We start from the raw sequence: 16,865 nt of genomic DNA on the forward strand, positions 1-16,865 counted from the left end.
CACTTGGCAAAGGGTTACCAGGCCTTGATATCTTGGTTTTCTAATGTTGAATATCATCTACTGGGCCCACAATTGTCACATCAGATTGTGTTAGTCTCTTATATTCTGGGTATCTCCAAACAGAATGAACATTAGATCCTTTGGTGTTTTGGAAGTTGTTTGCTCATTTGTGTATTCTGGATGTGTGGATGCTTTTATCACACACTTCAATATACAACTTCTCCATTTTTGGTCTCAGTTTCCACATCCTTTGGCAGAAGTTGTGGATGTTCTCAGTAAAAAGTGGATAGGTTATTACATATATGCATATCATCCAATTCGTCTTCTTCCATTAATTCAGTCCACTCAGTGTTGTGTGCTGTTGTGTGCTCTTAGTGGCTCTGTTTTAGCCTGCTCAGTCACAGTTTCTGCTTCTTCTCAAACTTTTGGTGTCACCTCCCTTTCCTTTGCCATTGTTTCCCAAAATTCTTCATCAACCTTTATCAGGTGTGCATCATCCATTCATTCCTGCCATTGTGCTTTATGTGTGGTTTTTGTCTGGCGTGCTACCTCATTGATTGCCTATCATGCACACCCTTCCTCATTGGTAGTTTATAAACATCGATGTTATACTTTCTGCTGCTTTTCATACTGCTGGTAATATCATCCTTACTAACCTTCTCTACTGCAGTTGAATTTGTTTGTTTACTTGAATCTTTGATAGAGGACTGTTAGTTTACCCAGTTGCCAGCTTTAAAGCTACATTGTTTTGCATATTCAGATTTACTATGTGTGTTTTTGTTTTCCAGTCTTCCATATTGTCTTTGTTATTTCATTTTTTTACCCTTCACCATTTTCCCCTTCCTTTTGTGGTATCCCACATCCTCTGTTCAAACCTTTATCTTCATGTTCTATGTGTCTCCTTTCTTTACAACCCCTTTTCCTTATATTATTGGCTTGTGGCCAGCAGCATTCAAAGATCTTGGTAATTAATGCTCATCTTGTGCTGATCTGCAATTCCTTTGTTCTCTGCTTCTCTGACAATTTTTTTTTTGCCCCCTTTGTCTCCAATTTCATTATTCTCCATTTCATACATTTATGACAATTCAGCTCCTGATCACCTGTGTCTAGTGTTGAATCTGCAGTGATATTTTCCTCACAGTGCATCATTCTGTGGTTCCCATAACTGTTTGTTTATTTCATGAAATTCTTCCATATCCTGGGACCTCTCTCCCATTACTCTTACAGGGTAGATTTGTCAGTTAATTAGGCTTGTGAATTCTTCCTCTTTGCCTGAGGAATGTGGCCTTTTAAGGGTATCTTCTAATGAAATCCCTCACCTGGCTGACCATCTTCATTTGGAGTTCATTCCTGGGGCCAGTATGTGGACTACACTTTTTATCTTTGTTTCACATTATTTACATTTTGTGGTAATTTCTTGCTCAGCAGGTTTATTGTTTGCAGTGTCATTTTGACTGGTGAGGACTATATTTTAGTTGTTTATTTAATTACAGAAGATGTCACTCTTTAGCAAGTGGTACCTGAACAGGTATACTTTTTTTTTTGGAAAATTCACACTGTCCATTCCATGACCATGCTCCATTTTAAACATATTGTAGTTCTTCCTATTTTTTACCTGATGTACAGTTCCAGATGCCACCTGGTGTTGGTTGTATATCTCTGTTCAATTTTCATCTATGCTAAACCAGTCATGTCACAAGATTAGATTATGGGGTGTTTCTTAGGACCGACAGTGGTTCCACCCAGTAATATTTTGCTCTATAAATATGTTTGTTGCATACCATGCACTCATGGAGAATCCTGATTAAAGTGGAAAGGGATTACTGTTACTTCTATACTTTAAGGGTTTATTTTTTGTACTGTATTATTCTGTTTATTCAATACTATATTTAAACTGCATTTATTGTGTATTACTTTTGTAAATTGAGTTATACAGTATATTACAGAATAATTTTGTGAATCATATTATATTAACTAAGGATCATAATGCATTAAAAATACTACATGCCTGGAAGGATTTTGTTATAGAATGAGTAATTAAAGTTACTTGACTCAAGGACTGACTAAATAAAGGAGAGGGAAGTTGTGATAGGCTGTTATTTTATGAAAACCATATATTATCATAAATTGGAGCACATGTTTTTTACATTTCAAAATAGAGAGATAAAAGAGTCACAAACTGTTTTTACACTATATTAACTATATATGTAAGGTAATTCAATTCTGACTGTTTTATTTGTTTTGAAAAGATAGGCTTTTTGTGCAGTGTTTCTTTGTGTGATATGGGTGTTCCAATTTTCACTTTAAGTGCAGTATTTGTTTGTTGTAATTTCAGTCTTGTTATTTTTAGTCATAAGTTTATCAGTTTAGTTTCATTTGAATTTTTTGTTTTTTTTTCATTATTTTTGCTATTTTTCTTTTGATAAAAGTTTAAGCTGTAATTAAGTGGCACTTGTGTAATGTGAAATTTTGTGTTGATTTTCCTTTCTCCTTAGTTTCTACAGTCATATTAAAATTAAAAATAATGCATAATATTAAAGTATTAGTGAAGCAAATTTTTATGGAGAAAATAAAGCCAAGATAGCATTATTGCAATCAAACTTATTTTTGTATATTTCTTGAAAAAAACACAATTTATCTTGTAAAAAGTGTAAAATTTCTATAATTGTTATATTCCTGCTGCTGTTTCTTCCAGTTTTCAAATTTCTGTATTAAAGTTAATCATTTTAAAGAGTTTCGTTTGTGTTAACTTTTCTTATAGCCATAGGACTTTTAATTGTGTGTTATTTTATTTGGTGAGTTGATTTCTGTAATTGTAAAGACTTAATTTCATTTGATATTTTTGGTCCTCTTTTATCAGTATTCAAGCAGGATTTCTTGATTTTTCAAAATTTTTAGTAACTCCAGGAAATTGCACCAGGAAAATTTTATTTTTCATACTTCACATATTTAGCTCATGCTGTTCTGTGTATTAATGGAGGTTAGAAGTATTAGGTTGGGAAGAAATTAATGTCATTTTTGAACCTCAAAGTTTGGAAAAGTATATACTAGTGTTGTAAAATGTGCTTTAATCAAAGTAAGCACCATTTGCTTCAACACACTTTTGCCACTGTGTAATGATGCTGTTTATGCCCCTACTGTAGAAATCAGAGTTTCTATGGTTAGTGAACTCCCAGAAAGCTTCTTATGCAGCTGTCTGGTTTTGAAAGTGTTTATTGTTCAAAAAGTTGGCAAAGTGCTTGAAGAAAATGAAAATCTGTAGGGAAAGATCTGGGGAATTAGATGGATGAGGTAGAATCTTCATTCCCAGTTTGTTCAATTTTTGAAGAGTCATTCTTAACATGTGGGGATGGGTATTGTCATGAAGAAAAATAGGGCCCCTTTGACTGACCAGAGCTGGGTGTTTCTTGCACAACTTTCAATGCATTTTGGCCAATTCTTGAAGTATTTGTCTGCTGTGATTGTTTCCCCTGGAGTAAAAAAGTTCTTGTGAATGATGCTGGCTCAGTTCACCATGATCTTTCTTTGGTTAAGCTTGGACTTTTGGAAATGCTTTGGGGTTGTTTTGTAATCTAGTCATTGTGCAGGTTGTTTCCAATTGTTGCACAGAATCCACTTTTTATTGCATGATACTATTGTTCAAAAAATGGATCATTTTCGGTTCCACAATAGCAGGGAAGAGCAGGTCTAATGATGCCAATTTTGTTGTTCTTCAGTCACCTCATGCAGAACCAACTTACCCATCTTTTCCATGTTTCCGATTACACTCATATGGTTGGCAATGCTCGATATGCTTGTTCCTAGCTTTTCTGCAAGCTAACATACTGTTGTGCGAGGGTGTGTCTCAACTGCTTCCCTTAATGTGTTTTCATCTAAGGATGGCTTCCTTCTGCGACCTTTGTGGTCTTCAAGACTTTCATCTCCATGTCAAAACTTTTGGGAACAACACTGAACTCTACGGTCACTAAAGTTTGACAGTTGTTCTTTTTTGAGTACTTCTGTAGATTATCTTCTATGTATGGCTTGCAATCTTTCATTATTCGGTTTATCTCAGCTCATAAATTCTCAATTGGATTAATATCAAGTGATTGACCTTGCCATTCCATAACATCAATTTTCTTATATTTAAGATATCTTTTCATGACTCCACAGTTGCAGAGAAACTTGTTTGATCATTGTAGGCTGTTTGGAATAAGAAGATCTAAGAAACAATAGCAAGTGCATAACACTTTTGTGAGAAAATGTAATTAAAATCATGGAAAGTTCAGTGTTAAAATTAGGATTTGAGATTGTATTTGAACAGATCTCATCTAGTGCATCATAAAAACATATAGTTTTTACATATTTTTCTGTTGTCTAATAAAAGATATAACAAATTAACAACATTTTCAAGTGGGGCCACTTTTTTTGTCCACCATCAGTATATATAAATACTTTATTGAAATGATGGGACACATCAAATGCCCATTATTGCATCAGAGAGACCACTTAACCAAAATCCACATTAAACAGAAAGTGTTAAGCACATCTGTCTCTGCTTAGTGCTTGCTGTTGAGGTGGGGTTTTCAACAAGACTAATTCAATATTTCTTATATTTGATCTTCCTTGATGTCCTGTACTTAGAAACAAAAAACAAAAAGACTCAGGTTTGTTTCCACCCTCATACCTGAATTGTACTTGCTGTCTCTGGTCACAGTAACACATTGCATTGTCTCTCAGTGTGGGACCTAATGATCGCACTTTTTTTTTTTTCTACATAAATCTCTTTCTCCCCATTTATTGTAGTGGAGTACAGAAGAAATATTGCTTCCTCAGTCTAAAGCTGCTTAAAAAAAATCAATATGAAGAGTTTCTTAACAGCTGGTGCATTCCCACTGGTATGAGACTTCAATGAGCACCCCCAACATTGTAGAAGTATGGCTAGGTTGTTACCTTGTAGTGTAGTAAAGGATACCCCACTGTCATGTTTTGAGATATTCATTGTATTTTGGTTCAACTGGATAGGTATTAGGTTTGCCTCAAGATACAGCTTTGAGATGCTTTTTCCTGTACCAGATTATTATGGTGAGTATCTTGCATATTTCTTTTATATGGAATGGTGTTACTTATTTCTCCAACCATATTAGATACTTGAGCTTAGCTTGTGAGATAATAGCTGGTTGAGAAACCTTACATTCCTTTTGCCTTAGCAAAATTTTAGTACCTTGAAAAAGAGTTTTTTTTTAGTACTTTCTTTTACCTCTTCTCCTTACAATGAATAAAACAATGTAATTTGGAGAAGACTATTCTTGGCTTTAGGTGCCTATCTCCTGAGTGCTACCCCACTGAAGTATTCCACATACTGCTGATGCTCCCTGATGTTGTTGTCAGGAATGATCTCATTTTTGTAATTTATTTATTTGCACTGGATTTTCTGCCACCATCATTGTGATATTTTAACTCTTTGTTGTGAGTAGTATTTCTGAAGTTAACATTTTACGTACATCATCTTTCACCTTTCCTTCCCACTTCTAGTGTACTTAGTATTCCTCATCAAGAATGAACCTATGTTTAAATACTATTTCTCATGGAGATTACTATGGATGAAGGATGTGTCAGTCTCCTGTTTATGAAGGGCTGTACTCTAATGATGATTATATTATAAGCTGGTGCAATACGTGTTGACATATGTAAAGGTGGACGCTTTGTTCAAGATAGTGGCATGTGTAAACATTTATATGGCAAAGCATGAGATGTAATATATCTTTGTGGTGTAAAGAAGTAAGTATCTCTTTGAAATACATTTTAAGTTGAGGAAAATGTTAATTTTACAACTAAATTTACAAACCTTGTGTACCTCTTTACCAGAATGTGAAAAAAGTTAACTCAGACATTTGACTACCTCTTCTGGTATATTCATCATAGTTCAAAATGAACTATACGTGAATATTTATAAACAGAAATAACTGTAAAGCAGAGCAAGTTCATGTCTTTAGGATTATGCAGTATGAATTGCAAATTATGTTTGATTTTATTAGAATAATTTTGTTCCAGGTTGTCAAAACATTCAGAATGTATTTGATTTAACCAAAGGTATTGACTATGTAAAACAAAAATACTTTGTCATATTTACATCACTGTGACTGGAAGGTTTTGCTGACTGTGTCCATATATAATAACATAAAAATACTTTAATTTTTAATTATGTATGTGGTCATGCTGAAGTGTTTACTGGTTTTTTATTGATATATTACACATGACCTACATGTTCCATTAACTCAAATACTGATTGGGATTCAAACTAAACATTAAACAGTTATGTTGTATAAAACAGAAAGAAATAATTTAAAATTTACGAATCTGTTTTATTTCTAGTGGTGAAGCTTTTATTCGTCAATTTCTGTATGGGCAGAAGTTCTTTCAAGATGAATTTGGAATAACTTGTAAAGAACTGTGGCTTCCAGATACATTTGGTTTTTCAGCTCAGCTTCCTCAGATCATGAGGTAAGGTACAGTTGTACTTCTTTACGTGAAAGTATATTGTACACTTTTGGCAGACTCTTATGTGCACAGTTGTTTTTTTTTCTTTTCAGGAAATTTGTTTAACTTGATCATTGATACACATTAGAAAACAATTTTATGTGTAATTTTATTGAAGGTAATGTAATGAATTTCAAACAGAATTTTTTTCAAGTAAGCGTTCGTGACTGTAGGTTTGTAGGCTTGTGTGTGTTTAACTGTTAATAAATTTGTATAATTTTTTAGTTTTCTTGCAGTAGTATACTAAATTATTCTGCATCAGCTGAATATTTAGATCAACGTGAGGCATAAAAGATGCTTGTAGGTATTTATAATTATTTTATTAATCCTTAAAAATAGTTTGCATCATCTCATAAAACATCTTTCCTTGAATTACACTGCTCTCTGTATGTGCAAATGTACTTTGAAACTTTTTGTTGTTGTTTTGGAGCTTTGAAATTTTGGAGACTTAAAAAAATTATTTTTTATTTAAATATCTGTAATCTTGTTTATCATTGTTTTTATAGACGTTTTTACTGTTTCATGTTTATTTTACTTTTTCTAATTTCTGTGGAGTATTTTTTTTCTTGAATGACTTGACATGAATTCACAGTTTCAGGTCACTCTCTCTTCAGCTTATATACTAACGACTGTCTGAAAGGCTTCTGGTCTAACATTGTCAGCTGGGAAAATTTTCATCCTAGAATGCTGGGAGATGTCTTTATCCAGGCCATAAGATCTTCTAACATTTGATTATTTCTTCCCTTCATGGGGATGCTGGGATAGCATGAGTAAGGTTTGAACAACCTTTTTTTGTTCTCCTTTCTTTGCCATGCAGTCTGATTATCAGCCATCAGACATAGGTATGTTCTGTTGTGTCCTCCATTAGGTGAATTCCTGTATGTGGTGAGAGACCTCTCAGGGAAGGTTCTGTATTTTCAGTTTACCTCCTCTGGGATCTAAACATCCATCCATGTATTTGCTATGTGTGGCATACCATGAAGGGCATAGAAGATCTTTGTGGCTGAGGAGGTCATATATGGGTCAATTTATATCAGCGGTACTTCAGTACATTACTTTGGCCTTGAATTTCTGTAGACAGGAGATCTTAGGGTGGCTTCCTCAGGATCATCTAAGTACCAGTGTTTGACATTCTTATTGGGCATTGTGGACACTGTTTTTAATGCTGGTGTATGTGTATTATGCTCATGAAACCCTGGAGTAACTACATCACCATTGTTTAGCATTGTAGTGTGTCCCCTCCTAGAGCTACATGGTGGTGATGGGAGGGGCACTGAATCATATTTTTTTATGGATGCTCCAAATTTAAAAAAAAAAAAGTAGTTTATAGGTAAGTGACCACATATGGAAGACTTTTCCATGGTCAACACCCTAGTCAGTTCCTGGTACCTCATTTTTTCATTTTACATTTCTTGACTGAGAAATCAATTGGGCACATGTCTCCCATTTTTATCCAGAAGGGAATAGACAGGCTTGCTGGCTCTCCAAACTTTGTCAAGAATTTATGTTTTGGAGACATCTTGGTAGAAACCTTTACATCAGAGCACAACAAACTCATTCTGAAATCAAAGACCACTGAGGACATACCATTTGAGGCTACTCTCCATGCTACTTTGAATTTCTCAGGAGAAGTTTTCATTGAAAGGGATTTAAAGAACATCCTTGAATGGGAGATCCTTGTTGGTTTTGTTCAATGAAGTAGTTTCAGCTGTGCAATGCATTTCCACTGAAAAAGATGGAATACTGCAGCATACTATTGTTCTGATTTTTATCTTTACTGTGCCACATATGAGTGTGAGGTAGGTTATATGAGCTCCAAGCTGTAGCTTTATATTTCTAATCCTCTCTGGTGTTTTTTCAGTGTCAGTAGTTCAGACATCCTAAGGCATGTTATCATGTGCTCATTGCAGTTGCAAAGGCCAAGATCCTTACAAGGGACCCTCACTATATAAGTTTTGCTGGTTTCTACCCCTCATCTTTTTGTTCTAGCCATAGGTAGGTGGAGGGAAAATAGGCACAATGGTTATGTACTGTAAACAACGTCTTTTATCCCAAGGCCCAGAAGTTGTCCTCAGTTCCATTTCTGATATATGCTACTGCTGCAATCCATTGTAGTGTTGCTGTAGGATTGCAGAAAGGTCATTCCGTGCCTACAACAGTCTTTCTCTTGCCATGTCAGAGTCTTTTGCCCTCTGTGGATGCAAGACTTGATAGATCTATATCTGCAAATCAAATAAACACAACATAACCATAAAAAACACCCAAATACTAAATACAGAAACAAATATAAACAAATGCAAAATTAAAGAAGCCTTACTTATACAACAATTCAAGCCCAAAATAAACCAATACAAAGGAACACCTTTATACCTATATTAATAAATGTAATCAAACGTCTAAGCACGCTCTTTACATTCCTACACTCAGTTACACAACCCCCTTCAAACATATGGTCAGCTGTTGGTCAGTTACCTCTTTCTTTCTTTGTTAACCTGATGATGACCGAAGAAAGTCGAAAGTTGTTCACTCCTCTACATAGAAAAAACATTTTCTCAGCCCAAACCAGCCGTTTTTACATATGTTTATTCCTGTCTCTTTTCTCACTCTTACTTCCACTGACTGCTTGGGTCCATCTCCTTTGGTCCCTCGGTGTAAAATAGTTATTCAGTCATATTCTAAGTCATTGGAGCCCTCTTATTTTGGCACAGATTTGCTCATTTGTTGTATGGCAGGTTCCATGGAGGATGATAGACTTCTTTCTGCTGAAAAAAACCAAAAAACATTATGAATGCAAAGAAAAGGGTTCTCCAAGTTTTCCTTCTTCTGAACAAAAATGACCACTCTAATACAGTGGAACTGTTGGGGTTTTCATTCTAATTTGGATGGCATTAAAGTTTTGATCAGTTGCTATAATAGTGTGTCTCTCCTTAGAAAAATATTTCCTAGATTTGCCAATGCTCCCACCTACTATCAGTTGTGTCTTAACACTAGAATGACAGACTGTGTGATGGGCAAGTTCATGGAGGTTTGGCACTGCTAGTTGCCCACCATGTCTATTTCATTCAATAAATCCTTGGAGGCTGTAGTCAACTGTATCTTCATGCATTGTGCCATAACTGTTTGTTTTCTTTGTTTCTCTCCAGAAGAAACTTATAATCAATCAGGTTTTGATGATTGTATTGATCAGCTGTCATCTTCCTTCTTCATTGATGGAAGGGGTTGTTCTGCAGAGTGTGTGATTTCAGATTGTTATTTGTTTCTTTCCAGTACTGGCTTTTTTACCTATTTTCATGCATCAAGTCAATCTTTTAGTGCTATTGATCTATCTGCCTGTTTCCCTTCACTTTTTTCTTTTTTTGGAAGGTTGTCAGTGACCAATGGAGCAGTGATCATTTTCCCATTGTTTTGAGGGACATTGGCTGTGATCAATGCCACTCAACCTATTCATTGTGGTGGAAGTTGGAACAGGGTGACTGGCTGTCCTTCACCTCTCTCTCTGAACTTGATCCTAGTGTTATTAGTATTTTACCTTTTAATAACTGCATGTAGGAAGTAACTGTTTGTATTATTTTAGCAACTTTTCATTCTATCCCCAAAACCTTGACACATTTCCCATGATATACTTCTCTGTGGTGCTCTCTTATTTCCCAGCAGGCATAGAAGGCTCACAAATGATTCTTTCCAACCACAATACTTTCCAGTGGGACTGTGCCCATGCTTGGTTAGTCAAATCGCAAAGCCAGAAATAATCTTGGATTAAGTTTATCACTTGCATCTCTTCTACCACCAGTTGCAAGGTTAACTTAAAAAAAGGTTTGAAAAATCAGTGGAAAGTATGTTTCCCATCCCATTTCCATCTTGTTCTCTAACTGCCCAGAAGCTGTTGATGTGCAGAACATTGCCGATACTCTTGGGGATTGCTGTTCCCACCTTTACAACACTTTTGTTTCTCCTCCAACTTTTCTGGCCATCAAAACTTGGGCTGAGAGATTGCCCCTTTTTCTTTAGGGCAGATTATCTGTATGATTATAATCACCCATTTACACTGGTATAACTTAAGCTTGCTCTTGATTAGTCTGGTATTACATCTGTTGGATCTGATGATTCACTATGAGATGCTACACAATCTCTTTCCTGCCTTACTTGCTCTTTTTCATGTTGTTTTTAGCTATATTTGGCAGGAGAATGTGTTTTCTGATACTTGTCACAAGGCTATTATTTTCCATTTTTCAAAGCCTGAGAAGAATCCCAAGATTTCTTCATATTATTATCCAACTGCTTTAACTAGCTGCCTGTGTAAGGTTTTGGTTTCTTGAATTAAACCTTACACAAACAGTTAGTTAAACCTCCTTTCACCCACTCATTGCAGTGCTCCACCATAAACCACCTGATTTATCCTGAAATCATAATGAGGGAAGTCGTCTTCAAGAGGACATGTCTTGTATCAGTATTCTTTTAACTTGAGAAAGTTTGACACTACAGAAGTATGGCAGAACCTCCACTCCTATGGGTTGCTTGGCCATTTGCTCATTTTTCTTCTTAAGGCTTTACTTGACAGGAAATTCTACGTCCATACGAGTTTGACTTTCTACCATTCTTTTGCAAATGAACTTGGAGTCCCTCAGGGTTGTGTCTTGACTGCCACCCTTTTCAGTATAAAGATCAGTGCTATCACTAGTAATTTTCCTCATACTGTTGCATACAGCACCTATGTTGACAGCTTTCAGATTTTATATAGGTTGTTGATCATAAAGTTTGAGCAGAAGCTTCAGACTACTCTCACTGCTTGTTGGGATAGACAACAGCAAATTGTTTCCCTTTCTTTTCCTTTTAATCAAATTTGCATTTATTTTTGTTGCTAACATGGTTTACATCCTTATCCTGAGCTCCATTTGGTTGGTTTTATTTTTACTGTGGTTTCTGTGGTGAAATTTGTGGGGTTTAACTTTTTTTACCATAAGAGTTCTTTCATTTCTCGCATTAAGCAGCTTTCTATCAAGTGTACACAAGCACTGAACATCTCCATGTCCTTTCTTCCATCTCTTGGGAAATGGATGGATTTATTAGCTCAAACTCTATCATACCTTCATATGATCCAAGCTGGTCTATGGTTCTTTCAGCCCCCTGCCTTGAAGTTTTTGGAATCTGTACATCATCTAGGACCATGGCTTTGCACAGGGACTTTCCACACTTTAAAGATCTAGTGTTTTTACACTGAATCCTATGAATTTCCTTTTCACCTCTGATATTTGCACCTTTTTTGCAATATGCTACAAAGATTTGATCCTACTCACAGCATCACACCTGGGATATTCTTTCCTCAATGGGCTGTGTTATTCCTTCTTTTGGCCTTTGTATCTAGGCTCACATGTCTGATTGGGTCTATCATTGGATAATGTTAGTGAGTCCAGTGATCAGTCCACCTTGCTACGACTTATTACCATCCCCATCTGTGACTTCTGAGCTATCTGAAGAAAGCAGATACTCCCAATTGGAAGTACCGTCTTCTATTTGCCAAGCATCTTTTGAACATTTCTGCTGTTTCTGTTTTTATGAATGGTTTGAAATCAGGTGAGTCTGTGAGCTTTGCTATGATAGGTTGTGGCTCAGGCATTTTTCAGGATGCTCTCATTGTTTGTGTGTACTGCTGAGTTGTAGCTATTTCATTTGCTCTGGATCATATAGAAGCTATGCAGTACATTAACTATACTGTTTATACCAACCCTCTCTGCTCTTTGTTGATCCTAAAATTGCTAATTGTGTGCTATTACTCTTAGACATTCAAGAATGACTGGCCCAGTTTTCTCTGTTGTGTTTTTGTCCAGTTTTTCTGGATAAATGGCCATGTTACTATTCTATACCAGTTTTTGGTGTTTTTTACTTCTTTTTGTTTTGTTGTCTCTTATAATATTTTCTCTTCCCTGAGACACCTACAACAGATTGTTTTGTATGCTTTGCTTATAAATTCCATCTGGGGTTCTGCTTGCCACACCCCAATGTACAACAAGTTGGAGCTCATGCATTTGCATGCCAGTGTTTGATGATTTTTTTTTTCCTTCTTATCATACAACAATTGGTTTTGCTTTCCTTCCTTTAGGCTTTGGACTCTGATATCTTTGTACACATTTTACAGCAACAGTTTCCACTTTCACCTGACTTTTATATCTTTGAAACTTGACATGTAAGATTTCAAAAAAAGATAACTGATCTTCATATATTTCAGAAATCAAATGTATACCTATAACCTTTTACAAATAAAACAATAGTCTACATCAAGCTGTTTTTTACTCATGAGCATTTTAGTAATTATGAAGAATTCTCAGAAATAATTTTTTTTATCTTTTGCATTTGTTGAAAATGAAAGATTGTATTAATCCTTTGTTAAAATTGCTTGACCCCAGATCTTTGAAGCTGTATAAAATAATGCTATGCTTTTGATTATTTTTAACTCACAGTGATGTTTCTGAAAATTTAACATAATTTTAGTAAGCACAGAAAGTCTGTTATACACAAAAGATGTATACATTACAGATTTGTCTGTGAATAACCAATCCTTTTATAAAGTCAGTTTGAGTGAAAGGTTATTTTCAGGCTAATGATACAAATATTTATTTTTTGTTTTGCAGTTTTCACATTTTCTATTCATAACATCTAGAACCTGAGTTTGAAGTTGGCCAAGTTTTTAGTCCACCTCATACTTAAGTTCATGTTCTGTTTTTTAATTGAAAATGTAGTAGCTGTTTGTTTGCACTCTGGTTAAGAGCTGGCTTTTTTAGCTTAATGACAAGAGGTTTGAGCATTATAATGAACAATAATTTCAAGAATGTAAAATAGTGTGGAAAAAACTGGAGGTTTAGACAGAGATTGGTAATACTACTATATTGTTATACTAAGCAGAAAAGTTTGTCATTTTTACATTTTAGTTACTTTTGTTAACAAATAATAAAAATAAATGTGTATGAAAACAAGATTTTGTAGTACTTACTACACAGTTGAGCTGTTTTGCACTCAAGTGAAAATTGAAAATGCTCTTCAATAAGCTGAATTGGGCCTTTCAAGTTTGAATATCCAAAAATTAATTAAAGTAACTTTCAAATATGCATTTCAGAACATAAAAATATATCAAAGACTAAAATAGAATGTTCTAAAACTGTTATAAATTATCTGGCCTTGTAAGTAAGCTAAAATAGGTTAAAACATTTCTAAAGCACTCAGAGCAACAAGATATTAAAACAAACAACCAAAACAATCCTGCTAACTAATGGTAAAGGCTAGAAAACTAAGTGACAGTTTCTAAAATTATAGAGAGGAGAATCTTATCTTTCTATTGGTTATAAACATGCCCATCAGTTTTGTAAAATTCATTGGAAAACCTCAGAAGTGAGGTGAAAGGGATAGGCTTTTCTGATGAACAAATTTGTTTTACATCTCAGCTAATCAAGGAGGTAGGAGTTTCAGGTACTTGATTGTGATTCAGTATAGTTTATCTTGATAACTGTAAAAGGTATCATAACATTGAAGAACAACAAAGGACATTTTAGTCCATCAACACTGTCTTATCCACTAAATTAAACTCAAGATGAAAAAATTTAAAGGCATACTATATCTTTCAAATATTTATCATTTTAAAGCATTCCTTTAAACTAAGTTAAATTAATTGCATCTACCACATTCGAAGGCAACCCATTCTAAAGACTAATCATCCTGTTAGAGAAGTAAAGTTGTATCGCCTGAAAATGACTCCAACTCTCTCAGAACTTGTAGCTATCTACCTCAATTTTACCATTCTCACTATTAACACTTTTGCTACAGGCATCTTTTTTCTGTGTATATTATAAGCTACATTCAAAATTTAGTTAAACTGGTTTCTTGGCATTTTCTTTGGAGTATCCAAATAAATTTGGCATCCAAAGACATCTATTAATCTGCCTTTTAATATAACATAAATCTTAAATTCTTAATTTTTTCTAGGCAATGTTTGAAAAAATCCTGAATTTCCCCTAGTATGAGAATTGTTACATTTTCTCTCTAGGCGTCCATTCTTCTTCATTTTATTTACGACGCCTCAAAATTACAAAATTTAATGCAGTTTTTGTCATTGCTCAAGGAAAGCATAATTTTTATAGGCTTCATTCCCACAGTTGTCTTGGCTGTACATCTGACAAAATTAAGCTATTATGACTTCATTTTTTTAATGTGTTTATTAATAACCTGATCTACCCTTCCCTACATCATTAGCCTTTTGGCCACTATCACTGTTAACACCCTTTAGTATACCATTTGCTCTGGTTACAACCCCAGTTCCGAGATAGTATGATCTGATTTTTTCTTCCTATTTACCTTGCAGACTCTTATCCATGTTCTATACTAATGAATATCCTAGAACAGTAATTTCATGTTTTTCATTTCTGTTTTTATCTTTCCATTATTTCTTATCCTTTTCTTCTCAAGTTCATTACCTCTACAAGCTATAAAATCTGTTACTTCATACTGCCTGCTTAAATTAAGTTATAAAGCTCTGATTCTGAGAGATAAAAATTCAGATGTATCATGTAGCAAAATTAAGGTGGGGAAATTTTCAGATATTTCTTTGTGTAATTAAGATTCAAAATTAGATAACAAAAACATTTGAATTATAAGAAACATTTTTGTGCCAGGTTTTTGGTATACATTTAATAATAAAGTTATTTGATTAAATTTTGAATGGAGTTTTAAAATGTCATAGCATACACAAGACAGCTAGGCCCAGGTGCAAAAGGTTGATAAATAGTTTATTGTCAGTAAATTTGTTTATCATAAAATATGGTGATACCATGACAGGTGATAAGAAACACAAAAAAACAGGTACTGACAATACTTTAGTTTTGAACATTTTAATATAATCAGTTTCCTAATTAAGGTGGATGAAAATATTGTTTCTTACACTATGCTTTGATACTGGTGAAGCATACTTTATTAACATGATACTAACATGCATAGGACTTTAACTCTTTTAACTACTTATAACAGATATAGTATCAGTTGTAAGAAGTACAACATTTTGTATGGTTATTAAGGTACAGGTTTTGATGGAGAAATGTGTTCTTAATAAATTAATATAATTTGATATTTTTAGCAGAGGGTGCTGGCAGTTTTTGTTATCATTTGGTTATGTAGCTGTTAGAAGTAAACTCTGCCTGTTGAGATACTGTTTAATAGAAACTATTAAGTATGCACAATACATAACATCCTTAGGAAATGTTAGTAGGAATAAAATGGACATGAACAACAAATGAAAAGAATCACACATAAATTGAATGAATAAACATGATTTTTATTTGCAGTAATAAATGTTTGCTACTGCTTAATTGGCAATTACTTCTATTATGTCTGACTGCTGGGGTAGAGAAAGGAATTTTTAACAGCAAAAAACATTAAGAAAATGATATATAGCACTATTAGGCTAGAAGAAATTTCCTGTGGTGATATCCCACATTTTTGAATTATCTATGTCAACAATATTGTTGATTGTAACACCCTTTGAAATGAATATGGCATCACTCCAAGAGAGTGTAACACAGAAATGCAGTTAATTAAGCACAAACTTTATAGAACAATTGTGGTAGAAAAGTATCTTACCTTTGTCTAAGTAAGAAAATTAACACAAATTTATGACTTTTTCTTCATTCTGGTTAAAAGGATGCCACTTAACTATATGGAGAACAAATGAAAATGCAGAAACATGAGTTAAAGCAGAAACTTATTAACAAAATCAATCATGTTTAATTAAATTAACTAAAAATAGTAAATTTAAGTAAAAAAATTAACCCTTTTTGGAGTGAAGGAGTGTCACTGTTATCCCTAATAGTCTGTTTAACTGTAAAGGGTGTCTAAAAAGTTCACAGCCTGAACTATAAAGTGAAGACACACTGGTCAAACTAAGATTTATTTTTAACATAATTTCACTCTGAGTCTATCACATGTGCCAGTGGTGTTGTAAGTCCTTTATGTCCTTCTGAAATAATTCTTTTTGGTCATCAATACACGACTGGATGTGTGTACAAGATCATCATCATTATGAAATATTTGACCTTTTGGAAATATTTTAAGTTTAGTGGAGAAAAGAAGGTAAATCTGAGTAATGGAGATGTATGAGCCAGCATTGTGGACAGTACTCAAAGCTCAAGTGATTTGTGAGCTGGGGCATTGTACTGGTGGAAGAGCTCACACTCTTTGAGCAATCCTCTTCTATTTTCTCTGATTTCTTGAAGCAAATTATTGAATAAGGATGCATAGATATCACCTGCAATGGTTTGACCCTTTTCCAAATGTTCAAATAATAAAATGTTCATGGAATAAGAAAAATT

General features: G+C 34.3%; 1 protein-coding gene across 1 annotated transcript in view; it reads left to right on the forward strand.

Moving 5' to 3' along the window:
• The window catches only part of LOC143225174 (alpha-mannosidase 2C1-like), a 146,280-nt gene that overhangs the window by 50,626 nt on the left and 78,789 nt on the right, over nt 1–16,865 (forward strand). The window contains 1 exon segment of the mRNA XM_076454133.1: nt 6,355–6,483. Coding sequence (XP_076310248.1) covers nt 6,355–6,483 — 129 coding nt within the window.

Source organism: Tachypleus tridentatus, chromosome 9 (assembly GCF_004210375.1).
Source record: "Tachypleus tridentatus isolate NWPU-2018 chromosome 9, ASM421037v1, whole genome shotgun sequence".
NCBI lineage: Eukaryota > Metazoa > Arthropoda > Merostomata > Xiphosura > Limulidae > Tachypleus > Tachypleus tridentatus.